The sequence below is a fragment of the Strix uralensis genome, chromosome 9 (assembly GCF_047716275.1).
Source record: "Strix uralensis isolate ZFMK-TIS-50842 chromosome 9, bStrUra1, whole genome shotgun sequence".
Lineage (NCBI taxonomy): Eukaryota > Metazoa > Chordata > Aves > Strigiformes > Strigidae > Strix > Strix uralensis.
Window position 1 is genome coordinate 12305280 of NC_133980.1, and position 27993 is coordinate 12333272.

The following is a 27993-nucleotide window of genomic DNA, read 5'->3' on the forward strand; positions in this document are numbered from 1 at the left end:
CCGCCGGGGTACACACAGCGCAGAGCACCTGGTAAAAATAACCTGAAACGTCCTTTTTAGGGTTTTTTCCACCCGCCTGGGGTAATCTGGCTTTTGGGTGAGCACTGCTCACCGCTGTTGGGTGCGTCCTCTGACCCATTCCAGCAGCCAACCAAGGAGAGATCACACCTATCTGAACTAGGTGGGCAAAGTACCAGCTGCTTCACGTTTTTTTCCTTCATGTCATCAATCCTTCAAAGGTCGCACTCTTTGCAACATCCAAATAAATGCCAGTCTTGCTCTGGGAAAGCATTGATCAGCTGCTTATGCTGGAAATGTTGCGTGTCCGAATACTGCCCGAAGCTGGCAACCATACAGACTTGAGCTGGTAGCGAAGAACAAAGACTGTAGAAACTCAGGTGCTGAGACACCCACCATGCTCAACACCTTATCAAATACATTTACAGGCAGTATTTTCTTCCTGCACCACCAATTAACAGCAGCACTTCCACTGTTTATGCCAGCCTCCTGCCAGCATCGCACTGGAAAACACAACTGTGGTTGTTTATCAGGGTGCTCACGCTGATCCTGTAATACAAGGTTTAGATTACAGTGACTTCTCACTAGCAAGACACCAAACAACTAAATTAGACGGTGCCACTGAAAAGTACATTATTAGCTGACACATTTAAATGCAAGTGAGCTTATACAGTGCTACTCCAAGAAGTGCTTAATTTCCAGGATATTAAGCTGGGCAATGAACGCAAGCCCTCTTTAAATTAGGCTGCTTTTTGGTATATTTTTCAGAAAGTTTAGTAAGAATTTAATCGTTAAGAACCCCTTGAAGGATATCTGAAAATTCACATAACCAATACATTGCCCAGGTGCTTATAACAGGAACAAGACAGTATGAAACCTGTAACTTTTTATTTAAAAAAAATTAACAGCTTCAGAATAGATCAAATGTAATAACTTCTCCAAAAAATACCAAAAGGTACAGTGTAAAGCATCTTCTCATTAAATACAAACTAGCATTTTTTGATGCATTGCATCAATGTTTTGCATCTATGTTGATGCAAAAGAATTTTTTTGTTGCATCCTGGCACATGGAAAATGTATACACTGAAACAGGATGACTGACCACACTTTCTCTACTCAAATTCTAACAGTGGGACATATTTTCCAAAAAAAATTTCCTACTAGTAGTTAAGAAAAAAACCTTAACACCATTAAGTTTAGTTTGCTTCTGCTAAGGTATACTTTTCAACATTAAAAATAAGGGTTTAAGTACTATATAGCATCAGGATGCACTCTGACTTTAAAACTGCTATACAAACAAAAGCCCTTCTACTGTCAAATACTCTTCAATGTTGAAGTTCCTGGTAAATGCTAGTTAACTCAGAATTTGGGATAAAAATGCAAGGAAATCAACTCTGTAAGAAGTCAAATGTAAACTCTTCAAGAACAATAAAAGGAATTAAACCCACTTCAAACACCATAAACATTTCTGGATGCAGCAAGCCAATCATTCTTTTACCTGACTGTACCTAAATCTCATTGCTATAGAACAGTGTTAAGTTCACCAGTTCCTGGTCTGGAAGTGATTCTGAACAGGTGCCTCCTTTTTAGGGATCATATAAATTCAGACTGAGGATGCTGCTGTTGTTACCATCCTGCAGCTTCTGATGCACAAAGCTAAGCTTAAAGCAAATGACACATGCTCCTGCTTAATGCCTTACACATGCTGGCAAACTGAGGGCTTTCTTCCAGCACTGTTCCCCAGTTACAGCCAATTTTAAGATGTCTGACCTCTTCTGATCAGCTTCACATCTTACCTCTCTTTGGTATATACAAACAAATGCCATTAGATTGCTTGCCTCCAGCTATTTGTAAGAGTCAGAGAAAACCCTCTGAGGCAAGGTATGCAAGATGAGAATCCTGTGTCTGGGAGGGTAAGGAACTCTACCATACCACTGACTTTCTTGTGAACTGATGTATTTATTCCTAAGAAATTATTCAAAAATGTGAAGTTATTGCATTAAGTTTGCGGAAAAACGTACGAAAAGAAATAGAAAGCAAAAATTTAAGAAAAAATAGGAGACAGACATGCTCCATTTACAGAGAACGATGAACTCAAGCTATTTGCAATATAAATTACTCTTATACTGCCTATGCAGTATTTCTCCAATATAATCTGGACCACTTTTAAGGATAAGAGTAGAATAGTCTCCATCCCAATTATGTATTTTGGGTCTCAGCTAACAGCTTTATTTGTGAAAGTGAGGATGCAAAACATTTAGTTTTCAAGAAAGGAAAAAAATTGAACTTCAAAAGCACAAAGAAGTACAACCAATGCTCCCATGAAAAATGTCGCTACATCACTACCAAAGTATTCATGGACTGAGGCTCTGTGCCAAACTGCAGTCCAAAGGAAAGTTGATAGGCTGTCCTTAAAAAACCCTAAAATGGGGTTTGTAATGAAACACAGAATCTTTACCATAACAGAGGGGTCAAAGAACAGATACTGAGCACTCCTAAACAACAAAAAAAAAGCCTTTTAAAATGCATGTGTTTTGGTTGCAAGATAAACCAAAATCAGTTTGTCATCAGCTGGGCAACAGAATCTTTTCCAACCAGGTGATGGTGCCACTCCAGTGGTTCAGTTTCCCCACTTTCCCCCTCTCAGGGCATCATGTCTTTTACCATTCAAAGTAAAATAAAGATAGATAGCTCTGCCACCATCTTAGCAAGAAGTCTGGAGAATTTCAGTGACGTATGCTGTATTCTTCTGTCCACTTTTATTTCAGTTTCTTCAGTAGGTGGGATCAGTGCTCAAGTCCATCTGTCAGGTTAGCCCACTGTTACAAAACGGCTTCCTTTGTTCTGAGACAGCGCTGTTCTTTGTTCCTTCAAGATCCCAAAACGTTCATTCAATGTCATCCCTGTCTGAAAAATAATTTCACCACAAATGTAAAAAGATGTTAGGTTAATTTAATCGAAGTAATAGCGACAAGAATAATTTTTTCCCCATTCTGTATCATCACTTGACTTCTTAATTGCCTCACTGAAAGAAAAAAGGAAGTTTAATTTTATTTCATCACTTCTCACACCATTTAAAAATCAGATTGGACTATACATCAAGAGCTAGCATTTCTCAGAATTCATTAAGATGGTACACAATGTCAAGACAGAAAGTCTACTCAAAATACGGCAAGTTAAACTGAGGACAGACAGACTTTCACTGCACTCATTTCCCTACACGGATTCTATGCAACTTCAACAAATGCAGCATTTTAACTGTGTTAATGCAGGTTGCTTTCCAGTCCATTCAGTTAAGGCAGTAGACTGGAGTCCAAAAGTTCACTTAATTTTACAATATAGTAGCAGACTATTTTTGGCATACTGCTTGTTCATGGAAGGAACAAATCCCAACCAATGCACTAATCCCATGTAACTTTCTACAGCTGGCACCGCATCTAACTCTGTCATTCGGTAAGAATTCCTTCAATGACAGCACTAAGATTCCTGTGCCCCATTGTCTGTCTTCATGAAACCTGTGAAAAATCACTCATCTTTCAAGCCTTTACATCATCACATTTGATTTTTTTTCTCTTAGATGTATAGCAAAGGTTGCCTTATACATTCAACTCCAAGTTCCATGCAGATTACACAACTGAAAGAAGCTCATCCCTGAATTACACACGGTTGCTGATTCAAGCACAGCAGGAACACCAGGAGGCTTTTAGAAATATTCAACATTTTAAATCATATTTAAAGCATGTGGGCATGCAACACATGAACTAGTGGAACGAGAAGAGTGAGTTCAGTTACTTGCTTGAAGTTACACAGCAAGTTAGTGGAAGAACTGGAAGTGTAAACAAGAAGTAGTCACTAGTTCCCTCTTTCTGTCACTAGTGAGTCTAGGAGGAAAAGTGCCTGGCTCACTGACTTTTGTCTGTCTTGAAAGTATTTCCACAGTTAAGGAAAGAAACTGCATTTACCTGTTTTCCAACACTATTAATATCAAATTGCAATGGAACCCCTTTGGGAATCTTCTTCTCTTCAGATTGGTCCCTCTTCATCAGAAATGGTGGCACAGGAGTACGAGTTAATCGTAATTTCTGGGAACTGTGAAAGAAGAATGTTATGAAGGACACAGTGAATATGTGTTTTATGCAATAAAGCCTTAATGCTGATAGAGGTATGAATTTTTCATCAAGCCTGAATAACTGGAGGGCACAAATTCAAGAAGGTAGAAGTCAGGCAAAACTATAAAAGGGTACCATTTGTTATCATTATCAGACAGCAAGTGTCCTGACAGGAAGCTATCTTATCTTTTATCTCTCAATCCTACTGACAAATGCATAATTTGCAGTTAATTATTCCCATAAATACAAAAGATAGGTACAGTCTTCCTTACAGGTAAAAATGCTACCAATGAAAAAAGCTACTCAAGAGATTTTCAAAATAAAACACCTCTTGAAACAACAGTACCATCAACTTCCCAAAGACAAATACAGCAACGCTTTCTTTAAGCACAACTCTAGCAGTATCTTTATGAATCAGGGAGGAACTATTACCATCACTCATCAACTAGATGCTCATTCACTTTCATTCAGATAGGGGAGGAAAAGAGCTGCAGCACGGTCTGATTTGGAAGAGGCAAAGTGAAAATCTACCAGCCCACCACTCTTCAACTCTGTACACCACATGAAGCTACTAACTGGGAGATGCCTTGTGAAATCCGGCTGCGATAGTATGCAAGCATAGCTCAGAAACACTCAGAAAGAGGCCACATTTAAAAGTCTTCACAAGAAGCTGTGACCCTGAGGTCACCCAAAATACTGTCTGCAAGGAACTTGTTAAATGGCTCAAAACAGCAATTTCAGTCATGTTAAAAACATTTCAGAACTTTTTGGAAAACTCACATTGGCGTTATGATTGCTCCTGGATTATCAATGGACACGGTCAGAATCCCTCCACTTGTGGTGGAAGTTCGCCATCTAGTTTGAAAACACAGAAATAACTTCCAAAAACATAGCAGAAATTTCAGTCAGGGTATCTTTAAAACACTGGCTAGTAAAGAATGTACAAGCTTTCAGAATACAGGCCAGTATGAAGACCACATGCAGTCAAACAATCTACAAGCAGTTTGGCTATTCATTCTTGTATCTTTTTTTTATCTAAACCTATTCAGGTGAGCACTAGATCACATACTGGCAAGGTGAACCAGAACTACAGCACTGATGGAAATGTTCTCTGTATAGAAACATTTGGTTTCCTTGCCACAGATGGGGCCAAAATGGTCCTCATAGCAAATCAAAGAGGCAGCAGACTGCAGGTCTGTGGCATACACTGCTTACTCAGCCTGTTATGTTACCAACAAACACGTTGCGAAGAGCCTAGCAGGCACAGAATGGGAAGAATACATGGGGGGAGAGCTGAGTGTCCACCTTGTGACCTGCCTTGTTTATTTCCAAGCTCCTTCATAGGCTTATATGTATATTACATAAAATGGCAATTAAATCAAGAGCTCAGGAGAACACTGACATTTGAATTTTTCTTCCAGTCTATGCAGTATTCATGAGTGGTAGAGATCAGTCTGACCCTCTGAAGCTACCACTTTCCCCCTCATTCCTGCAAGTGTCTTATACAAACTCTTCCTGGTTAAATCAGAAGACAATTTAGGAAATGACTGAGAATGGGGAGGATCACTGTCACTCAGTTGATATGCCTACAGGGGGAAAAAAACCCATTCAATTATCATAGCCAGGAAGCCAGAGTTAAAACAAGAATCATATGAGTAACCCAACTGAGGTTTTCCAAATCAAATACTTACTGACGAGTTCTCTTTACTGTCTGATTATCAAGATCATCTGTTGACTGCACTTGGGCCTGCACCTGAAAACACATTAATACAGACACTGGATGTGAAAACTGTTTCAATTCCCATTGTAGCAGCTGGAAATACAGAAGTTCAGAAATAGAAGTTTAAAGCTGTTTGTACACTTTGCACAAACAGGGTTGTACTTTCAGAGGGACTTTGGAGATAACTACACTATTACCTTTATAAGACACTGGAAAGAAATTGCTTTAAGAACACAAAATGATTTAAACAAAATTGTCAGTGACAGTAACTTAATCAATAAAGAGATGAAAGCATTTCTGAGGACTATGTCAGCAAACACACACTTTACCAAGGTACACCAAAATGTTACCAGGCCAGCAAGAAAAACCTGGCTAGTTCCTAATCTGATCTATGTTAACATACATAATATCCAATATGCCACTAAGTCCCACGGCTATTTTAAAGGACTTTGGTTTTGTTTTTCTTCCTCCTGATCCTGCCTGTAATTCTGCAATCCATGTGAGTGGAAGACAGCAGCTACCTAGTCACACTGATGCCAGATGTAGAACGAGGGCACAAATTAAACCCAAGAATACCACTTGTCATTCACTGCACACTCTATTCTCTTATCTTACTCAAACTAATGAAAAAATCCTTAAGTTACTAAAATAATAACTTAAATAACTAAAATAAATCACCCCAACTAAAAAAAAACCCAAACCCAAACAAAACCCATAATCAGATTCTAAACCATGTTTCTGTTCTATCCTTCACCCGAAGGCAACTTTTGAAAGTTGCACAGTGCTTTACAACATTTACTTTTAAAAGGAAGAATGAGGACCTTGCAACTACCCTCAAACACTCTGACAAGTTCCATGCCCCTCTGAACAGTCCAGCTACGCTGGAACAGAAAGCAGGACTGAACGGATTACAGCAACTGAAGAGGACAAGTACATTGCCCTAGAAGAACCCGTGCCTATTTCCCAATCCACCTGAATATCAGATCTGATATTTAAAACTGATTCATTAATATCAGTGTCACAGGCTAGCTCAGAATCTGTGGCACAATTTCGTTGTTGTTTTCAGTAAATTTTATTACCTTCAGGCCTCTTCTAAACAGGAAAGTTGCTTGACGAGTGTCTTTCTGCTGATTTAGTTTGTTTCCAATTCTGGCAAAAGTGGATGACATGTTATTCCTGTAATATTTATTAAAATATAGTTATCGAAGGCTCCATGGATAACATCTTAGAGAGACTACTATGAAAGTCAGGAAAGTGCCCAATACATCCCTAAGCACATCTGCAATGCTGCCTCCAAGCTAAACATTTCAGTTGCAGTAAGCTTCTCATCTACTAGGAACAAAACACATTACACATAAATGGAGAAATCACTTCTGTTACATAGAAGCCTAGCACTTCTACATCACAGGACAGTACGGTTATTAATTCTGCTTTTTACTTTGCTCAGTATCCTCCATCACTTTAAACATAGCTGATTAGATGAAAAAAAAGGAGCAGACTTGGTATGTATTAAGTTTGTTTAGTTTCCACAAGAGTCACATAGAGAAAATTTTCATCATGGAGACTAGTTAAGATGCAGTTTATAATCGCCATGTTAATTCCAGCACAAATAAAACATGCAATAGCTTCCATGAAACTGAAGATGGCACCAGCTTCCACAACAGCATTTTATTTAGAAAGTTCACTAAACCATGGCTATCACTTCAAAGCTACTGAAATCCACATTGGCCATTTCCATATAGGCTGCCTATGATTTAAATGAAGGCAGCATACCAGGTGCTCACAAATAGAGGTACTTCCCGAGCGCTCTACATGGTAATAAATATCTGGCTTTGTATCAAGACAACATTTGTCTCCGCTCAGCTTCCAGATTTGCAGAACTTCATACATAAGGCAGTCTTGACCTTATTACTACTGCTAGTACCTACTGCCTTCTCTTGGACTCAGTCCTGGCAAACAGGACTCACTATGGAAAGTTGTCAAGAAGAGTTCAGAAAGCGGACTTGGTATTTTACCTTCTGTTTAGTGGGGCAGGCCTCCTGAGGGCTGGAGGTTGTTTTCTCTGCGTTTCAGATTGTCTCTGCAAGTTTGTTTTCTTTTTCAAAACTGGGTAATTCCGCTGTGCATTCTTAAAAAACAATAAATATATATGGCATATATGTATACTGGATACACACACAAACACTTCAGTTTCCATTTACAAACTACATATAGAATACATTTGGCTTTGACTACTTTTCACAGTCTAATATAATTTGAAAATACCTTCTACACTTTCATGAATTCTATATTCCCTTCATTACCAGGAAAAAAAATAAAAAGCAGAGCTTAGCAGTTACTTTTTGATTACTCTATCTCCCTAAACTGACAAAATACACGCTCCACACATCTTTAAAATTACTCTTCACAAATCCAAAAGCAATCCCTGTTTTCCAATACTGAATGAGATGGAGCAAATAATGCACTGGAGGAGTGCAGAAGAGGGAGCCTACTGATGGAGTTAAGTATTTTGCAAAAACTTCCATTTTTGTAACAGGCACACACTTAACACCTGCATGTCAGCTGAGTCACTGGTTTGTAACAAAGCAATGCAAAGACAAGAAATCCTAGTAAGTGAGCTTTTCTTGTAAAAATACAGTAACTACCTCTGTATTTGCACAGAACATACTTCTGTATGTCAATTTTCATGACTTGCAACCCAATTAAGTGTTAAAAAACTTTCAAACCTAGTCATTAACCACCCCCCTCAAAACAAACAAGAACTCAGCTAACACAGCCCCAATTTAATAAAAGGTTATACCAGATGTCTCCATTTTATATTTCAGTAGCTCTGTTCTGAAGCCATTGTGTTTCGCTTTTTGATCTGTTCTTACATGAACCAGAAGAATTGCATTAATTACCTTCTCGCTAAGCGGCTGTCTGTTCAGAGGACTAATTCCTTTGTGTGAACCCATTGCTTTCTTGGCTGCCAAGCCAGTTATAACTCCATAAGAACGCTTCTTCCCTGCTATCTTCTTTCTGCGTCCCAAGCGATTTTTACCATATCCTGCAATAAGCACGAAGAGTTCAACAATTCTTACTGAAAGAAAAAGTTTATTGCTTTAAGATGCTATGCAGGCAATGCAAGTTATACTGCTGCACACTTGAAGCCTTAGAGCAGAAGCTATCACTACACTTGAAGACAGTCTGGTTATTCAGTTATTTTAGCAGGTCTGGCCCAAGCCCTAGCACAACAATAATCAGCTTCTCATCTAGATTGCAGTTTTGCTCTAGTTCATTGCATTAATTTCTGTTGAAAATTTGTTATTTGACATGTCTACAGGAGTAACTTAAGAGTCATTTTGGCATAGAAAACTACCAAAATACTCCGAGATGGAACTACATCAAGTGCTGAATAATACCAAACCAAAACAAAACCAGCTCCCATCCATTCGGCAAACTTTAAATTACCAGTTTATATTGAAGAAAAGAAAAAGAAAAAAAGCAACTTCAAAGCTTACTTATTGAGATCAGTGGCTCCCAAGACATGACTTAAAAAAAAAGAACATAGCAATTGGCCCACAAAACCATATTAAACAGTGTATGAGTTACATCACATTTAAAGTGTTTTCAATTAGAAGTCTACATGGCAGTCTGGACAAAACTGAGAACTGAAAGCATCCTTTGAATATAAAAGGCTTGTAAGTCTGAGGTCTGTAGTATAAACATCTCAAATCTCCAGTTACAAGGGTTTGGTTAACCCTGTCTGGAGCCATTTAGCTTCATGCTAAGAATACAGACCATGCTTCAGTTTTATCCCCAAGTATCATCCCTTTGAGAACCTCAGACCACAAGATAAATTTAAGGCTAAGGAGTTGGCTCTACAGCAACAGACACATCTAATTTTGACATATCTGACTTCATAGCATCAATAATATATGTGCTTCTTCATGAGACAGGAGCCATCCCATGAAGTAAGTCATTGATCTGAACCCAGCTTAGACAAATTGGCCATGGAGAAACCGCTATGTACCCACATTTTGTGGACAGTTAGCAAATGCTCTTCTTCTCAAATAGAAAAGCTGAGAAACAGGGTTACTTAGGCTGAAAGGGATCTCATGAGCTCTCTGGACCAAACTGTGCTCAACTAAATCACAACCTCAAAGTTACCTCAGGCTGCACAGGTTTCTGTGCAGTTGCATTCTGTGTAGCACCAAGGACAACTTTTATTTAAATGAACAATATTCTTCCCTGTTTCTCCCTGCAAAAGCTGAAAAGATTCCCAGCTCAAGTTCCTCGCTTCTTTCCAGAGAGTTTGGCAACCACTTCTAAAACCACAAGGAATTGAATGCTGTTCATCATTTGTGGTTTCTGTAGCTGTCCACAAACAACAGGATTTGCTACTTATCAGAATAACTTCAATGGCCACGAAGCAGCAATAAATCTATCGGTTATAAGCTACTAATACCTAGAATGCTCAGAAGAACTCTTTAATGATACCTTCTGCTCAAAAAACAATATAAGACGTTTGCTTTCAATGGGAGAAAATGTGTGGAGCTGTATAGGAGAGCAGTTAAAGCTATTCACAACTCTTCAACATGTCATGAATCTGGTGATTTTGAAAAAAATGTTTGCTTTTTCCTAGAACAATGACAGGCAAGGAGGGAAGGTTCCAAGAGAGAAAAGTAACTGCCAAGACAGTTGTATTTAGACTTTTACATTTGCAACTCAAGTTCCTCCTAAAATTCTAAACTCTAATACTTGCTTCTTTTATGCCCTTCAGATCATAAACAATTGCATTTGACAACCGTGGCCATAAACAGAAGCTTACATGTTTGATAATCTACCACTTAAATTCACCTACACAAATATTCTTACGCTTGGGCTGATGTAAAATATTTTCCTGTGCTGTCACCAATTTACTAAAGAAGCACAAGTAACACTGCCATGTTGGCCTGTATACAAAGCAAAACTCCTCTGAGCCCTGAGCAACATGACATTCCACTGATCCCCCAAGACATTTGGGTCTAAGATGCTAACAACGAGCTGCTGCTACAACAAACATTAAGCAAGACAAAGATAAAATGGGGATCACTGTGAATACACCAGGCAGATGCGTATTTAAGTGAATGCTACTAAACAAGAAATTGCATGTATTAACTTAAACACATAATTAGCTGGTATTGAGGCGGTAAGCTTTCTGATGAGACAGTATTTTTCCATATTTTGATCATCCAGTGCTAAAAAGGTACTTTTCAAAATTAAATGTAAGCAAAACCAGTCTGTACTTCAAGCAGGTGCTGCCCATGTACTGGACTAAAACCTGGGAATCATTTTAGAATATGACCCGTTTATCAAAAAAACCTGACAGTTACTCAGGAAATCTACAGTAAAGCTGTTATTGTGCACTTTTCCTCTCTTCACTCCCTGCCTATATGACTTTTTCCCCCTTTTGAATTCCTCTATAAAAACATCAGCTTAAGAAGGCTGACAAGATACTTCCTTTGCATCCCAAGCTCTTAACAAGAAAAGCTGACTCAGACACTCTGCACCATCCATTTATATATCCCAGAGCCAGAAATACAGTCTGCAGTAACAGCTATTTTGGGGAGGCCTACTAGGAGAATTCTACCTAGCAAATATAAATATGCTGGCTCTTTTGCACAAAGCTCTGAGATCTGGCAAGGCCTCCACATTTTCTAATACACAGGCTTTGGCATAAGCACTCTTTCTATCCATCTCTGAGAAGGGACAAAGCATCAACACAATTTCTAAAATTAAAATAAATTTTTTAAAAATCAGAAAGCCAATCCCTCCTTGAACCAAATAGTCCCTCAAGCACCTAAGCTTGCTGTCGGGCAAACACGTTAATGACTTCCTCGCACTGAACCAAAACCAAACATAAACGGAACACAAAGAACTATATTCTAATCAAAACTGCATACGACACTATTTGAAAAGCAATCCATACATTAGGTTACATTTCAGCTCAGAAAAAATATTGTGCAATACACGTTGTGTTTGGCATATACACCTTTCTGCTGTTGGATTCCCCACTTGGAGCCTGGTGTCCTGAACTGCCGAGTTCGATTCTGCTGAAGCCCTCTTTTCATTTTGGGAGAATATTGCTTTCTCTCTTCTTTCTTGTTCAGTTTAATTATATCGTCTGTAAGAAGAAAATAAAAAGAAAAATTTGACATATTCTGCAGACATATTCTAGTTCTGAAAAAAACCAAAACCCTAGCTGTCTGGAGTCATGGGAAACAGACCAGTTCATCTTGCAAAGCCAGCACATACAACTTAAGGTTCTAGAAATATTATTGCTACAAAACATGCAGTCCTGTTAGTCTTACAGTACTTACTTTATATTATAATGCCCTAGCAAAAGAGAAGGAGTTGCATACATCAGATAATCCGAGGCTTGGAAGATCATGGCATTCAGTCCACCATTAGATTTCAAATTGAATGACTCCATTAGTTTTTGTATACCATTAAAAGATAATTCCATCTCACTCCCAGACTTTACAGATTCCAGACAAAATGTTAATTCAAGCCTTAGTTCTTCCATCCTAGATTACTTAAGAAAAATCACACAGAGAGAACTCAGTCTATCAGTTATCTTCATATGTTCACTGAAGTTGAGATAATGGGAAAAAAGCAAGCAAGACTTCTCTCCCCAGGTATCTGCAATCCAAAGCAATTATCTATTGTCCAGGGAAACAATGTTAAACAAATTATTAATCGGTTTAAGAATAAATGTAAGATAATAAACTGATGAAAAGTGAACAGCAGGTCTGACAGTGCAAATCATGCCACACCAGTCTGATTTCCTTCACTCATCTCGTAGCTGGCTCAGGGGTAAAGCAACAGATGTGGCATGCTTTTATTTGACTGTTAGCCTGTTTACAAAACCACCATAAAGGAAAATGTCAGATGATGTTTATTACATCTAGATCATGAGAGCACAACTGATAAAAATCTTATGTTTCAACACAGAGCTACCACAAACATGTGCACATCCTTTTTTGAGTCAGGGAGAGATGGGAATGGGATTACTGTGTTTAACAGAGTTCAAATGGACTCAGACAGTGTAGAACAGAGAAAACACCATAAAAAGACCAACCCCAAAATCACAACATTGTTATTCAATGTTTTGTATCCTGTTGAAGTAAAGCTAAGAAAATCAGATTACTTTGCTGCAAAAGTGATAGAATACTCAGAAAAAAATCTATTAGGAATACTGATACAGGTCATGCAGGGTTTGATTTCTACAGAATCTTCTTTACCGAAGGGATCATCCCTGAAGCAAGAATTACCAAACCATCCTTTTGATGTGACAAAAGAAACCAAAGCCACTTCAAGATGGTATACAGCTCCAGAACAGCAGAAGCGATTACTGCCAACAGCAGTGCTCAATCAGGAGCATTATTTGAAAGTAGCACCACTAATAAAGTGATGTTCAACAAAATCTAAAACTTCCAAAACTCTTAGAGCAGAACACGTAATCATGCATAATGGCTGTTTCCATTCCTGCGCACCTGCGATACAAAGCCACCATGTCCAGAGAGCACAGATCCTTGCTCCACAGTTTATATGCCCCGTCTTAAATCCCAGTTTTGCAAGTTAGCTGTTGCTGTTGTCCCAAAATCTGGGGTGCAATGAGCCAAAAACCACAGAAAGTCAAGATATCTGTTTAATTCATATCTGCGCAGAGATGGGTGCTAGGTGGTAACTGCACAAAGCTAGCACACCTTGGTTAACGCACGGTAAGCATTTGTACATTCCAAGCAACAGTTAGTAGTACTTTTTACCAGTAAGTTTGGCCACCCTTGTTCTCATTGATCCTTGCAAGGTCTCATCTTCACTTAGTCACAGGACCTTCTTTTTTAACTGCGCATGTTCAGTGAGGAAGGGACTTTTCTCGGTAGGAGGCTTCTTCCTACTCAAGGGTGGGTTTTTACTACGTTAATGAGGAAAACTCACTCGCAGCTCAAGTAGTTCTCTCCTTGGTTTTATCAGCAGCTTTTGTTCCTGCGTGCTTATCTTCGTATTTCCCTGCTCGATGGTTTTATGGTGTCATCCCTCACGCTTATCTCCATATTTCCTTGTTTTAATCACAGAGCTGCTTCTTCAGGGTCACTCTGCCACCTTTACCAGTTCCTTTATCAATTCCCAGAATTCTTTCACAACCCTCCTTTGGTTGTTTTAGCAATTAAGATGTAACATTGCTGTACACAGGGTTACAAGTTTTCAAACAAAAGCACTTAAGTTTCAGCTACTCTCTTATTTGGGGAAACGAAGGATATCTGGGACTTGATGCATTTGTTAGCTGAGACACTGAAGCATTCTCCTATCTTGCCTGAGATTAGAGATCAAACCTACAGCTAGAACAACAGAATAATCTGGGAACATTACCAAACTGGAAGCTTAGCTTCAGATGAGTTGCACATAACACACTAGCAACAAAAATAGATTTAATCTTTGTTACTATATGAGAAAATACTCAGTGTTAAGATCGAGATCTTAAGGTTTCCTAGATTAATGTTGGGTCAATTTTTTTGATATCATGACAGATGTGGGATTGCATCTTCTCTTTGTTTATACCAGACCACAGGGCTTTGACCTGGGGACAGCAGCCGTGGATGACACTGTTCTCATGCAAGTTACCCTTGCACCTAAACAAGCTAAGGGACACACCCACTCACAACAGCTTCTTAAACAGACCTTCACGACGACACCACAACAGTCCTTTGCAATCTGCTACTGGTCAATGTCCCAGACATGTAGTAGTGGCTAACCAAAAGGTTAACTTGGTGAAGAAACATTAGAATATATGAAAATACAACTAGCCACTCAAGAGTCAATAACTCTATTAATCTTGGTAACCTTGGAAACAAAGTGTGCTATAAGTAAAAACAGAATTATAGATTTATACGAATGCTGTAATGCTACTCCACTCTCAGACAAACTCTAAAAACATCACTTCACAAGTTATCTCCATTGCCAAAACAAAGAACTCCACTGGATTATTTACATAAGGAAAAACTGTGCAAATCCTCTTACTTTTTTAAAGTGGTTCACGAAGGCCGAGTCTACAGTTAACATTCTAGTTTACATCATGATTTTGCTTTTTGAAGCAAGTGTCCTGATAGTACCTACCCACCATGCTCTGGTAGCATCATAGAGCAGTCTTGGAGTGCACAAAACCAATTTTCTTGGGAAAAAACTAAACTGCAAGGTAACACTCGAGAAATGCACCAAATGTGTCCAGAACTGTGAATGGAACTCAGCTCACAGGACCAGAACAGAACTACTCTAAGATACCTCTTTGAAATATATCTAGTGTGGCTGCCAGGTTCTCAGATACACTCGGAGACACAGCTCTGCAGGTCTGTAATGAGGCTGTGCAACTTCCTAACACACAGGACCAATGGGAGGACAGGGGAGAAAGGGGTAGATTGTCACAGGAAACTACGTGGTAGAGACGACATCACACTTGATCTGACTGGTAAAGTATTGCAAAGGGGTTACAAAGGAGACTTGCCATTACCGACTTCCAAACCTGAGAAGAAAAAAAAGGCAAGGCCAGCTGAGCAGCAACCTCATCACCCCCACCCCTGCAATTACAAGCGCCAAGCGAGGCCCTGGGACGCTCCCCGAGGGCCACCCAGCAAAGGGCCCGGGCACCGTGGGCCCGACTGGTGCCAAACGCACGCAGCACCCTGGTCTTCAGCCTGCTCCGGACACCCAGATGGAACAAAGGGGGACCCACCCCGCTGAACCCGGCTCCTCACTAGCCAGGGACAGCGATCCCCCGGGCCCTGGCCCCTGGGAGCCCAGCTGCTCCCAGGGACACAGCCGGGCCTCGCCTCCCGTCCCCGCCACGACAGGCCCATGGGCCCCCGAAGCCAGTCTCACATTCCGTCCCCCCGCCCCGCGCTGTAGCTGCAGTAGGGTCCTGCCCCCCCTGCCTTGGCGCAGGCCGCCTCCCTACGCCCCCCCCCCCGGCTTCTCCCGCGCCGGTGTCCGGCAAAGCCCATTGGTTCGTTCCGCTCCCCCCAGGCCGCAGAGCTTGGTTCAGCCCCCCCGCGCTCCTCCACCCTCTCCCCCACAGCGGCGGGCCCGAGCCGCTTTCCTCACCGAGCGACATGTCGATCTTCTCCAGGCTGTCGCTGCTGCCGTTCCGGACCCCCGCCACAACCGAGGAGCCCGAAAGCGGCGCCGCAGCCCCAAACCCGCTCATGGCTGCCGGCAGGACCGCTGCCCGCAGGACCACCGCCGCCGCCGCCGCCGCCGCCTCCCCTCACCGCCTCGGCCAGCGGCGCAGGCGCGACCGCACCCTGCGCATGTGCCGCAGCTCTCCCCCGCGGGGCCGGCGGCTGGCGCATGCGCACGAACCTCTCCTCAGCCCGGGAAGCGGACGCCTGCGCCGGGGAGAGGAGCTGCCTCTCCGCTTCCACCCCTCCCGCTCGGGAACTGGCGCGTCGCCCCCTGCCGGCCGGGAGGAGCAGGTACAGCGGGACGGGGGTGTCTCGGCCCCGGGCCCGTCCCTGTCCTTGTCCCCCCGCGTCGCCTTTGGAGCCGCAGCCCACCCCAGCAGTTCCCGCCGTGCCGCGGAGCGGGCCCTTGTGCCCGCTGCCCTCAGAGCCTGGGCTGGGGAGCGGCCTTAGGGTGCAGCGGGCGGTGGCAGGGCCGCGCTTGGGCCAGGGGGGCGGCCTCGGGCCCGGCGGAAGGCGGTGGCGGGGCCCGCAGGGCAGCGTGCGGGCGGCCGGGCCGTCTGGAGGCCGCTTGCAGGAGGGATTCTCCAGGGACAGCGAGTGTCCTTGGGAAGGGTGAGGGCCTCCCTGCCACATCGGCCTGGGGCCGCTGGGAGCGTGGCTGCTGGTGGTGGGGCCGGGGGTTTGGGGGACAGGACAGGGTGGTTGTGTCGAAGGGTGTGAAGGCCTGGGCAGGCCGGAGAGCAGACGGAGTGCGGAGGTGGAGCTGAGAAGCTGAACACGAGATGCCTTCGCCTTCAACCCCAGCGTAATTAGGAGAAATAACCTGTTCTGTAAACAGACAAACCAACACAGGCTAGTTTCTAGCAGAATTACGTCTCCAAATGTCAAACAGCAGGGCTCCAACCAGGTTCCTGTTTCAAAATATCATTTTAGGCTTAAAATTCCTACTTAAAAACAGAATAGTATGACTATTGACGTTTTGTTTTCCTTGGGTTCTTTTCAGAGCTGTTATCTTCAGCTTTTGGTCAGAATCACATGATTCAGAAATTCAGAAGAGAAATTAACAACTTGGTTTTTGAATAAGGAATCTAATGAAGCCCCTTTTCCCCCCTGTATATTTGCTTTCTTTGGAGTGGTGTGTATTGCTGGTGGGTCAGACACATACCTAGTGGTCAGCTGGCTGCTGCTAAACAAGTTGTAAAAGGGCTGGGATCTACGTTTTTTTTACACAGCAGCACTTCCTTCAGTTGGCACTCTCTTTATTAAACTTAAGGGATGGTAATTATCTTTGAAATCTCTACGTCTTGCTCATAGTTGGTTGAAATTGGTCAGTGAGTTCCAGAGGCAGTAAAGGAAGGAGCAGGTGGGCAGACAGTGTGATTGCAGGGGCTGGACTTTCTTCAGAAACCACACAGTAAATGCTGAAAGGAAAATCCGTATCCCCCCTCTCACAGTGGTCACCAGCCACGACCGACCACATCTCATGGAGTGTTTTCCAGGGCTGCGCTGCAGCTAACATTCAAAAGTTGACTTCCCTCGCCCTTGGCCTTCAGTAGGTTTTGCAACACAACCAAAGGATATTTTGGTTTAGGGTCTGCCTGCCTGCCTCCAGAGAGGGGGAGCTCCATACTGAGACTCCAGGGACTATGTTGCGAATGCCCTTGGGCAGGAATAAATATTTCCATACCCGTGACCTTACACAAAACCTTCTCCTTGCAGTAGGAACACTCCCACATTTCATTAACTGCCCACGTACTCCATATGATCGTTTGCTAAAATAAATACTCTGTCACAAATGTGATATCCTAAGTACCCAATACACAACGAGCTCCTCGTGTGCGTGATCCCTGGCACAGTTCCGGCCTTCTGTGCTTAAGGGAGCCACCTGCGCCTAAATACTGTGCAGGCCTTTGCCCCTTAGCTGCAGAACAGGAGATATTTCAGGGAGTATTCTTGTGAAAAGCAAGAATGAGAGGAGAGAATTGAGGCTTTCTGGCCTCTGCTCTGTCCTGTACTACAGACTGATGACAAGGCCTTGTTCTCTCCATTTACACTTTTTATGCATCTCTTCCCTTTTAAAATAAGGCCAATAACGTGCTTCTGGATGTTCCTCTTGCTACTTTCTGTTGTCTAGAAGAGAATGGCTCAGTTACTGTCATAGGACATCTTCAGCAAGGGAGAGATTTTCCCTTCAAGCAGGAGGAGCTCGTGACTGCAGTGCTGGAGGCTGTGAGTTCCACCCCGTTTTCTTCTCCGTGTTCTCCATGCATAGCACAAGTTCAGACATGGAGTCTTGGAGCCACAGATTTGATAATTTATGCATTTTCTTCCAGATGACAAGTGGGATTTGATGACAAGTGATTGATGACAAGTAGGACTTGAGGTTCTTAAAGTCAGGCTACATTTCTGAAGCGAAGATGCTATCGCCAGATTACTGATAAATACTAATAATAGAGGTATCAAAAGATTTATTTTTAAAAAACTTTAAACCAAATTCCTATGATGCTATAGGGTGCAGCTCCATCTGGTGACTGTGTCACACTGATAAACAAATGCTCTGTTTACCCAAAACAAATACACTAACTGCAAAGGTGGCAGATGCTGCCTGCCCTCGTGACAGGTGGAAATCAGACAAAATCCAGATTGTACCACATCCATGGGTTGCATTTATTATCCAAACAGGACACCAGCTGTCTGCCGTTCAGCACAACAGAAAACGAGGCAAAAGTTCTCTGATCCTGAAGAGTATTTTTCTTCTGTGTTCAAAATGGCGGAAATACTGTGGGGATCATGAGGGCAACCATGCAAACATCAGCTCTTGGTTTTCTGTCTGGCTCTCAGGATTGTGTCAGGATCGAGCCAAGTGACAAAGCTTCCATGTGGCCTTGGCAGTTATAAAGAACTAGTACTGTATAACCGCAGCCCTGCTGAGTTTGTAGCCACTGTAAGAAGACAGTGTGTCTAAAGCATCCACAGGCTGTAGTAAGTTTTGGGGCTGGTTCTTTCCTGGGCCTTTCCCAGACTCTTCCTGAGCACCAGTTGTCTCCTCGCAAAAATGAGACTTCACGGCCTGGCTGCCTAGTAACCCCTGTTGTTTTGGTACATTGTGGAGGAATTGCAGACTAGATGTTATCTGCTGAACATCCTAGCTAAAATTTCTGAGAGGAGGTGTTAAAATTACCAAGCAGAAACCACACCCAAAGAATCAGGTACTAAATGCACTCATAGATTTAAAGCCAAAGGGGACCGTCTAGTCCAAGCTGTATGTTGTGAGCTGTGGAATATCACACCTGCACTGATCCCAGTGCAGCCACAGGTGAGCTATTCACATGCGTCTTCTAGAGGAGGTTTCTGCTTCCCTAGTGGCACAGCTTCTTATTCCTAACATGAAATTGTCTGGCATCTACCAATAACTTCCAATTCTGCCTTCTCTGTGAGGTACTTTTAATAAGTAAAGAAATTACATTGAGTCAGTAACTGACTTTATGTCACCCAAATATTCCCCAAACAGCAATCGGGTCTGTGCAGGTCCAAATTCTGCTACTGTTCAGCAAAAGGATACATACATGCTTTCATACATTTACAGTTGTTGACCTCTATTGGCACTCCTCAAATTTTACACTGGAGGATTAATCTCCAGTTTAGCCTCAGCACTGTCCCAGAAGCTAACACATCTGTGTGTAACTATAGGCTCTGTGGGATCAGGCTTATTTTTGATGGAATTATTTTTTATATGCTCTCTAAATTGGCACAGGCATTGACAATAGTTACATAAACAGTGTCTCTAAGTGATATGTGCAAAACAACATAATGAAGCAGGAGAAAAGGAGAGATTTTTCTAAAGAAATGTAAAAAATCACTGTTAAGCAACATCCGTGCTATTTCTGATTTGTGGAGCTAGAAGAATCTTTCTGATTTAGGAAATAAATTAGATCGATCGGCTTCATTTGTATGCTCCATTTCACCAGACATGATCATCTAACGATGATCACAAGTCTTGATGACTCCAATATTTTTACTGTGAGAGTTAACACATAGTCTGATGCCCTGATACCAAACATGCCACGTACAACCAGTGTTTTCAACCTGTGCAATCAGTGCAGTAGTCTCTGTAAGAAAATTTCTGCCTGACAACCATGCTGGAAGTTGTTGTTCCACACTTGTATACAATTACTATGTGTGGGGTGTCCTAGTCTCTTAATTGCTTTCTGAAAGACGTTTTGTTGTTGTTATTGCCTTAAGAATAGCAGTATAGAACCCTGTTCCTGCAAATGCTGCCAAAGTACTGTACCGGTAAAGTAAGCCACATAGAAAGTGCCAGGTTGAGGGGTGTATCTTCATGTATGCAGCATCAGTGAGTGGCATATATTTATCATTAACAGTAACAGTTATAGGAAGTTTCCACTGTGCAAATGACTACCTTTGGTTTCTGAGGCATCAAACAACTCCGGAGGTGCATCTGGGTTTTGTTTCCTATAATATTTTGTCATTGACTGTTCTCAGTCTGATGGCAGCAGTGTCACTTCTTAAAGTTTCATTTCACTGTGTTTTACTGGAAAGTACATATAATTCTGCAGTATTTTTCACATCCTTTTTACTACAGGCAATAGAGCAGAAATCAGTTTCTCCAGCTCTGCTGGTATGTTCAATGCATCAGCTGTCTCTTGGACACACTTTGCTTTTCTCCTTGCCACCACGATTTTCTCACCACCTCTCAGATGCAGGATTTGGTAAACGGTTATCTCAGCAATTATTGTAGTTTTACACTGTGGTGCAGCTAAACCCCAGGGCAAACACTTTACTCAGAGGGCTGACAGTAACCGGCCTGGCAACTCGGCTTTGGCACGCCGAGAACAGCGTTATTGCTTCGGGCTCCTACCGCAGCCAGAGGCACAGGGCTGGGTGTAAGTACCTATACGGGTGACGGCCAGCTGGAGGACGCCGCAGCGGGGCCGCCTGCCGTGCCTGACAGGAAAACCTGAGGCTCTCGCCTCACCTAGTCACGCCGGGAGTCGACTCGCGGAGCGTTCGCTTTCTGGAGGCGGAGGGCAGCGCGGAGCTCAGGGGCGGGAAGCTGAGGGGAAACGCCCGCCATGGCGCCGGGCCCGCACCGGAGCGCGGCCGCGCGCAGTGCATGCCGGGAGCTGTAGTGCTCTGGCCGCGCGGAGGGTGCCGGGCGGCCGCGGTGCACGCCGGGAGCTGTAGTGCGGGGCGGCGGCGGGGCGGGCGCTCGCCCCCACGTGACGGTGGCGCGGCGGCGGCGGCGGTGGGCGGTGGCGGCGGCGGGACCGCGCGCCCGGGATGGAGGTCGGGTCCCGCCAGGGGCGCGCGGAGAGCAGGTGGGGCCGCGCGTGGGGACACGGCGTGACGCGGAGGGGGGGGCCTGCACGGGTGTGCGGGAGCCCCGGTACGCCGGGGAGGGTGTGCGACACGTGTGCGTGTGTGTGACACGCCGGTGGGTGCGTGTGTGGGGGCAGAACACGGTGAGGAGGTGTGAGTGTACCGGGGGACAGGGCCTGCGTGGGCATCCGTGGGAGGCGTGACATGGGGGAAGCGTGTGTGCGCTGAGGGGAGGGTGTGCTGGCGCGGGGGGCAGGGTCTGGTGTGTGCGCAGGGGGTGCACGCGTGGGGGACGGGGGTGTGTGCAGGTGATCTAGGACACGGCAGGGAGCGCGGGATGCGCCTGCGAGAACGCGGGTGGTAGCAGTGCTCGTGTGCGCTTGGTGCCTGGGGAGTGCGAGGGATGCGTGGGGGTGTCCGGGGTGCCCCCGGGAGCTCATGTCCTGCATGGGTGTGTGCGGGAATGTGTGCGCACCCCCAGCACCAGGACACAGGTGTGGGGGTACTCGGGGGCGATCTGGGAGGAAGCAAACACCCCCCCCCCCCATGCCGGGTGGGGATTAGTGTTTGCAGAGCGTGCCAGCTGCCCCCGGTTGGGTCCTTCGTGGGGAGGCAGCACGGGGGTGAGCTGGGCTGTTAGAGCAGCCTGTGGCCACCATCACCCAGCCGTGGCCAGCACATCGCTCTGCTCCCTGCCCAGGGCAAGCGTCTTGGCCACTGGAAAGGAGTGACAGCCACATACACGTGCCCTCAGTACCCGGTGCTCTGTCCCTGCTGTGGTGGTCACAGCCACTCTCCATGGCCTCTGCTCCGCACCCCTCGTGCTTAGGGATGAAACCATCCTGCCCTGACGCTGTTCTGGTGGCTCTGCAGCTCGCTGCTTTTGGATCACGTCTTCTTACCCTCCTGGCAGTTGGCTGCATCGCCCCTTCTAGGTGCTGAAAAATCTTCAGCTTCTCTTTATTTCTGAAGGCGAGGCCCTGCGCCTGCACGTGGCTGGCGGTGAGAACACCCTGCTGTGGCAGATTCACCTGCGTGGTCTTCGTTTATGCTTTAGGCATGGTTTTTCTTGTTAGCATTTATAAAAGCATCAGAGGTGGTTCCCTGGAGGTGTTTTGATGACGAGTCCTATTTACTTCAGGTTTTTGCGTGTCTTCAGTCTTTGCTTTGTTCTTTGGTTTTGCCCTGGTGCTCACAAACGCAGGGTGGGTGTTGGATGGAAATGGGAGTATTGGCTGGGGAGGAGGGAGCAGCTGAAACTTGATATGGGAGAGAAGCATTCCTTATCTGAGGGGCTCAGCTAGCCGCTCTATTCCTGCTGGCAGTATCAGCTGGGAAAATGCTACTGGTGCTTTTAAAGCTATAGCTCAGGTCTGGGGTGCCTTTTGATTTCCACAGTTTGAGCTCTTCTCCCTCTTTAGCTAATGATTCAGGCCCAGCAGGTTCAGAAAGGTGAAAAGAATTGACTGCATTCACTTCTTTTTCTTTCCAGAAGCATCTTTGTGCATTTTCTTGCCTTTGCAAGTACAAGTCCTGCACTACCAAACTGTACCATCGTGTGACTAATAGGGCTGACGTGGTGCCACCCCCAGCACTCCCCCGGGGACGAGGAGGGCATCATCCCCTCTGGTGCTGGCACGCGAGGGGGCCTGCTTGTTCTTCTGGCTGTCACTGAGGCACTGGGGAGGATCCTGGCACGGGCCTTGCACAGCCTTGTTATCCTTTGTGCAAGTGGTTTAGCATTTTAATTCCCAGTGAGGTGCCATTTCACTATAGATTGTGGCCGTGACTGATAGCGATGGGATAGAGGTCACTGGATCCATCTTCCCATAGATCACAGGAAATGCAGATGCAAAAGTTATTTTGCTGAAGTCTGTTGTTCTGTCAGTGCAGGAGAGGAAAATGACAATCTCCTGCTGGGTTTTGCTGTCTCTCCTGTTAAGCAGCAGGTCTGAAATGCCTCGGGGAGCAGGGGCTGTAATGCTGATGTCCATCGAGACACACGGCAGGAAGGTTGGTGCTCTCCTGCCAGGTGGAGAACAGGGCTCTCGGTGCCTCGGAGAGGAGGGTGGGTGATGTGGAGGACACGGCAGTCCTGGGGGGAGCAGAGGGGCCATTGGTCAGCCAGGCAGGTTGGTGAAGAGCTGCCGCCTTCGACTCTGTCACCGGTGAGGCTCCAAGGGACGGCAGGGCCAGAGGAGAGGGTCCCTAAGGGGAACCTGTGCTGGGAGCGATGGAGGAAGGTGAGCAGCTGGTTCCAGGGAGGTGGGCTGCCGTGGGGTCTGCTCTGCCTGTCGCTGCCTCTGGCTGCCTGCGTGCTTGTCGCAGGCAGGTCCTGTGCAGATTGAAGCCTGATGGACAGTATCGTGGGTCCACAGGTTGCGGTCATCTGCTTGTGGGAGGCCTCGCCAGGATGAGCATGTAAAACTGTCTGCCATGCTGGGAGAAGGCTAAAAAACCCACCTTTAATCCCTATTTTCTTCCCTCATCCTTTGCCAGTACAGAGCAGGAGTGCTCCAGCAAGCAGCAGCTCTGGGCTGTGTTTGCTGGGGGAGCCTTTTGTGGTTGTGCCCCCGGTTTTACACCGGTGTAAGCTTTTAGTACTGGTGCAAGTCAGCCTGCTTGGCTCTCCCTGCCCAGGCACTGCAGGGCTGACCTGCTGGGCTGGCAGAGCTCTTCTGGCTTCCTCTGCCTCGTCAGCCACTCCCCATGGCTGCAGATGAACTGCACGAAGCCTGCCTTTCTTTTAATCCCTTTTCCCAGCACTGCTGAGCCTGCCGGAGGAGCAGGTGGGGGAGCCCAGGGAAGGGGCTGCTGGTTGTCTGGGAGACCCGGGGATGGCGAGGCGGGAGCAGGCTGCACGCAGCAGCGGGTTACGCGACACCTTCAGGATCTGCAGGAGGAACCGACAGCCAGTATAGGAATGTCCTTGGAGATCTGGCGGAAGTCCCTCCATGACCACAGCGTCCTCAGCCTGACCTCTTTAGTGTGCTAAGAAGGATCAAGAGACTCCTCCAGGTAGAGGACAAGGTTCGAGCAACCATTGCTAGATGCCTCCTGCAGAGCACAGGGAGACACACAGCAGATGTTGTTTGCAAGAAGAATAAGCAGTTTGGGTTGGGTTTTTTTTGAATAGTAGCTTCCTCTGTGATTCTGTTTTGGAAAGTGACTAGGGTTTGGCTTTATTTTAAATGAATAAGTTCACCTGAGTCAGCACCACAGCTCCCTGCCTCTGCTGTGAGTCATTTTTGCTGACTTGGACCAAGAGAAGTTCCTACCCTTGCTGGCATGGAGGGGCTGAGAAAGCCCTGGGTGAGCAAGCAGCATTTCCCTGTCGTCATCAGAAGCAGTATTAAGCCATTTCTTGCTCCAAGGCCAGATTTTGTCTTTTATCACTCCAGTGCAAAGATTCAGTTACATTTTGGACAGTTCCTGATGGTGGTTTGATGTTGCTGTACCTGAAGATACAGTTTGTGGTGGTGAAACAAGGAGACCCAGCACTGGGTTTATGGAGCTGGTGGTTAAAATTGGAGGCTGAATCAGAGGTTGTCTTTAAGGAAGGAGAGGGATATGGCTGAGGTCTCACCGGTGCTCCACCAGCGATGGCCCCTGCAAACACCCTCAGCCCTTCTGGCTGGGGGAACCAGGCTCTGCTAGAGCAGGAACACATGTGGTTCTTGCAGGGGAAGCTCTGCTTGTGTACCATGACCAGTCTGGGGTGTGTTGCTCACTTTGCCTTTCCTGTAAGTCGGGGTGTTTTAATAATGTAATATGAATTGGCTTTACCCCGTGTCAGACTTTCTTTAGCACTATCAAAGGGGAATTCTCTTTATTCAGTGAAAACAAAACAGATTTCTTAATATTGCTCTGAACACCTGCTGAAACGGGGAACTTGAGGGCAGCTGGGACTCAGGCTTTCTCCATCCCTCCTGGTAGCCCAAGCTCAGGCTCTGTCAATGGGAGGGGAGCAAACCCTGCTGCTAATTCAGGGTTAACCCACAAATCTGGTCAAAGCTGAAATGAGGTTAGCTACGCTCTCTCGATTTCCCTGCCACCTGCAGCCAACTATATGGGTTTCATTTCTTCAACCTTGTGACTGTGACATTTCTTCAGCATGCACCATGTTCCAGCCCAGAAACAGCTCTGTTTTGGCTATCATTAGGGTTTTGTGCATCCAACTTGTGAACTGCTTTGGGCCAACAAGTCCCATGGGGTCCTTACTGTCTTACAGGGATTTAATTCACTTTGGGTACCTTCTGCATCACCTCTCCAAAGGTGCTTTCCTTGTGCTGCTCATTTTCTATGTGCTTCTGAGTTCAATGTTTTAACGTTTTGAGGTTATTTTGTTTGAGGATTGCTTAACCTTAGTTTTCCTGTGCTAGGACGGAGCTGTGACCCCAGTCTGTTGGATCCTGGTTTCTTACCTCTGGGGAGATGCACAACTTCTTTATTGAGACAGTTCATTTGGAAAGGCACAGCTCTGCGTGTCCTACCCCCGCATCCTTGTCCTTGTGTGCATCGCCTGCTTTTTATAGCATGAAATAACACAGAAGGGAGTTCCCCTGACTCACTGACTTGGAAGATCAACGTCGTGGCTGAGCTTTCACTTGCATCTCCTAAATCTGAATGTTAGAAATATTTTGGGGAGGAGCTGGTGAAGTTCTGAGCTCAGTGGCTGCAGATGCCCTTTGACCGGGGAGCGGCATTGCCGGTCCCCGGTCAAAGGGCATCTGCATCCTTCAGGGTAGGGATGGGAAAAGCCCATAAATTCAGAAGAGCTGGATCAGTTTTCTGTGTCTCCCCAAGTCAGATCTCCTTCAGGAAGCTGCCTTTGATTCATATCTGTGCTTTCTTCTTCGGTCTCTCCTGAGATAAAGCCCTGACCCTACTTTTTAGTCTAAGTACCTCATAAACATATACATACTTCCATATGCATTGCAGCTCTGGTTTAGAGCTCCTGTGCTGTCAGGGTGACAGGCTTTGCTGGTGGGATGGGTTGGCTTCTGTGTTGTTTAAACTTAGGTGGGCACTGAAAGTGATGAGGTTTCTCTGGGGAGACCTCGCAAAGGGAGTGGATGGGAGCTTGAAGTAGAGCCAATATTTGATGATCTGCTTGTTCATTTAATCAGTTTGGCAACAGCAAACAAGTCTCAAAAGAGAATATTGGTGAGAAAAGCTTGGTTTTAAATGCCAGGATTTTGTTATTTTTTAGTGTCCTTCTCTGTGCTGCAGAAGTGTGCAGCCCATACTTTCATCCACAAGGGATGAAAATGGGAGCAGTTTTAAATAATGTTATTTATTTTAAATTTATTTTCCTTTTTTTTTTCCTTTTGCTTTGGAAATCGAGTTTGTTTTTTGCTGTGGGAAAGATTAACAGCTTAAACACTGTGGCTTGTTTCTTGCCAGTTGAAAGGCTGGACTTTCATTCTAAGCTGTCACCTCCGGTGCTTTTGTTACAGACCCTGCAGAGGCATATTTTTTTGGTGTTTACACGCTCAAATATACCTTTCAACATTCCTATTGCTTCTGAGAGAGTGGCTCCTATCCGAATACATGTTTCTGACAGCTGCTGTTCCTCTGGCAACACTGTCAAGTGGCTTGAGTGGGGACCTCAGTCATCCAAAGCTTCCTTCCCCAAAGTTGCTTTTGCATATGCAAATGATGTTACCTCTCTGCACCGTTAGTCCTGCTTTATGGCAGATAATGGTGATTTCTTGCTGTATGCAGGGTAGCCAAGGGGGATGATAGTGATGAGAAATGCTGTATAAGCCCAAGAGTACACCTGCAAGTTGCTAATCTCTGTCCAGAACACGATGAACGCTTTTGCAAGAAAGTCAACTTGCACCTATAGCAGCTCAGGGCCAGAGAGCAGCTGTAGAGATGGAGATGCAGATGAAGAGTTACCAACCTTGGAGTGGAGCACCTCTGCATCCTGACGGCGCTGGAGTGCTCGGGGCAGTGTGCATTGCTCGGGGAGTGCCAGTCTCTGTAAATGCAGGTGCAGCATGGCCAGTGTCTACTAGATGTGGTGGACGTCATGCAGTTGCCTTACAGCTGCTGTACTCTTGACAGGCAGCTGCTCTGAACAGTCTCAGATAGAGCACGCAAGTGAAGCAAGCAAGGGGCTGGCTGGAAAGATGTCCTTCAGCTTTGTTGGCCTGTACTGAGCAAGTGGTATATTGCAGGAGCTGTCAGTCTTTGTTCTGGCCGTCTCCTGAGACCACATTGGTGGTGGCTACCAGTCATCACAAGAATCACTACGATATGGCCTCTTGTCCACAAACCATGCATGGGAGACCACAGGGAGGTGTAAAGTCCTTTAGCTCACCTTTGCTAGCATCTGGACCACCAAAGCCTGACTACATTTTCCTTGGAGAGAGTGCAATGCCGTGTTCCTGTTGTGAAGCTCCTCTTGCTGTGTATCTGATGCAACTTGCTGTCTTCCTCTGCAGGAAGGAGCACTGGAAGCTGCTAGGCAACTTGAAGACCACAGTGGAAGGGTTGGTGTCCACCAGCAACCCGAATGTCTGGTCCAAGTATGGCGGCTTGGAACGGCTCTGCAGAGACATGCACAGCATCCTCTACCACGGGCTCATCCACGACAAGG

General features: G+C 45.1%; 2 protein-coding genes across 10 annotated transcripts in view; one reads left to right on the plus strand and one right to left on the minus strand.

Moving 5' to 3' along the window:
* Positions 1-889: 889 nt before the first annotated feature.
* Positions 890-16177, minus strand: FYTTD1 (forty-two-three domain containing 1). Of its 4 annotated transcripts, XM_074877333.1 has the most exons (10): positions 15967-16177; positions 15371-15388; positions 11861-11992; positions 8748-8893; positions 7863-7975; positions 6927-7023; positions 5819-5880; positions 4908-4982; positions 3981-4107; positions 890-2925 (listed from the first exon to the last, which is right to left on the minus strand). In XM_074877333.1, exons 1-10 carry the CDS (start codon positions 16067-16069, stop codon positions 2830-2832), a joined length of 969 nt encoding a protein of 322 aa, XP_074733434.1. In that variant the 5' UTR covers positions 16070-16177; the 3' UTR covers positions 890-2829. The 4 variants fall into 4 exon arrangements, with proteins under 4 accessions (XP_074733434.1, XP_074733435.1, XP_074733436.1 ...); XM_074877334.1 differs by lacking the exon at positions 15371-15388 and having other exon boundaries at positions 15967-16176; XM_074877335.1 differs by lacking the exons at positions 15371-15388; positions 15967-16177 and adding an exon at positions 13638-15363.
* Positions 16178-16205: 28 nt separating this feature from the next.
* Positions 16206-27993, plus strand: part of RUBCN (rubicon autophagy regulator) — a 32904-nt gene continuing 21116 nt past the window's right edge. The window contains exons 1-2 of one of the 6 annotated variants that reach the window (XM_074877328.1): positions 16206-16337; positions 27839-27992. In XM_074877328.1, the coding sequence (XP_074733429.1) occupies positions 16213-16337; positions 27839-27992 (279 nt within the window). In that variant the 5' untranslated portion in view covers positions 16206-16212. Of the gene's footprint in view, positions 16338-21281; positions 21386-27838; position 27993 lie in introns of those variants that run through there. The other 5 variants (XM_074877322.1, XM_074877324.1, XM_074877323.1 and 2 more) reach the window with 5 other exon arrangements.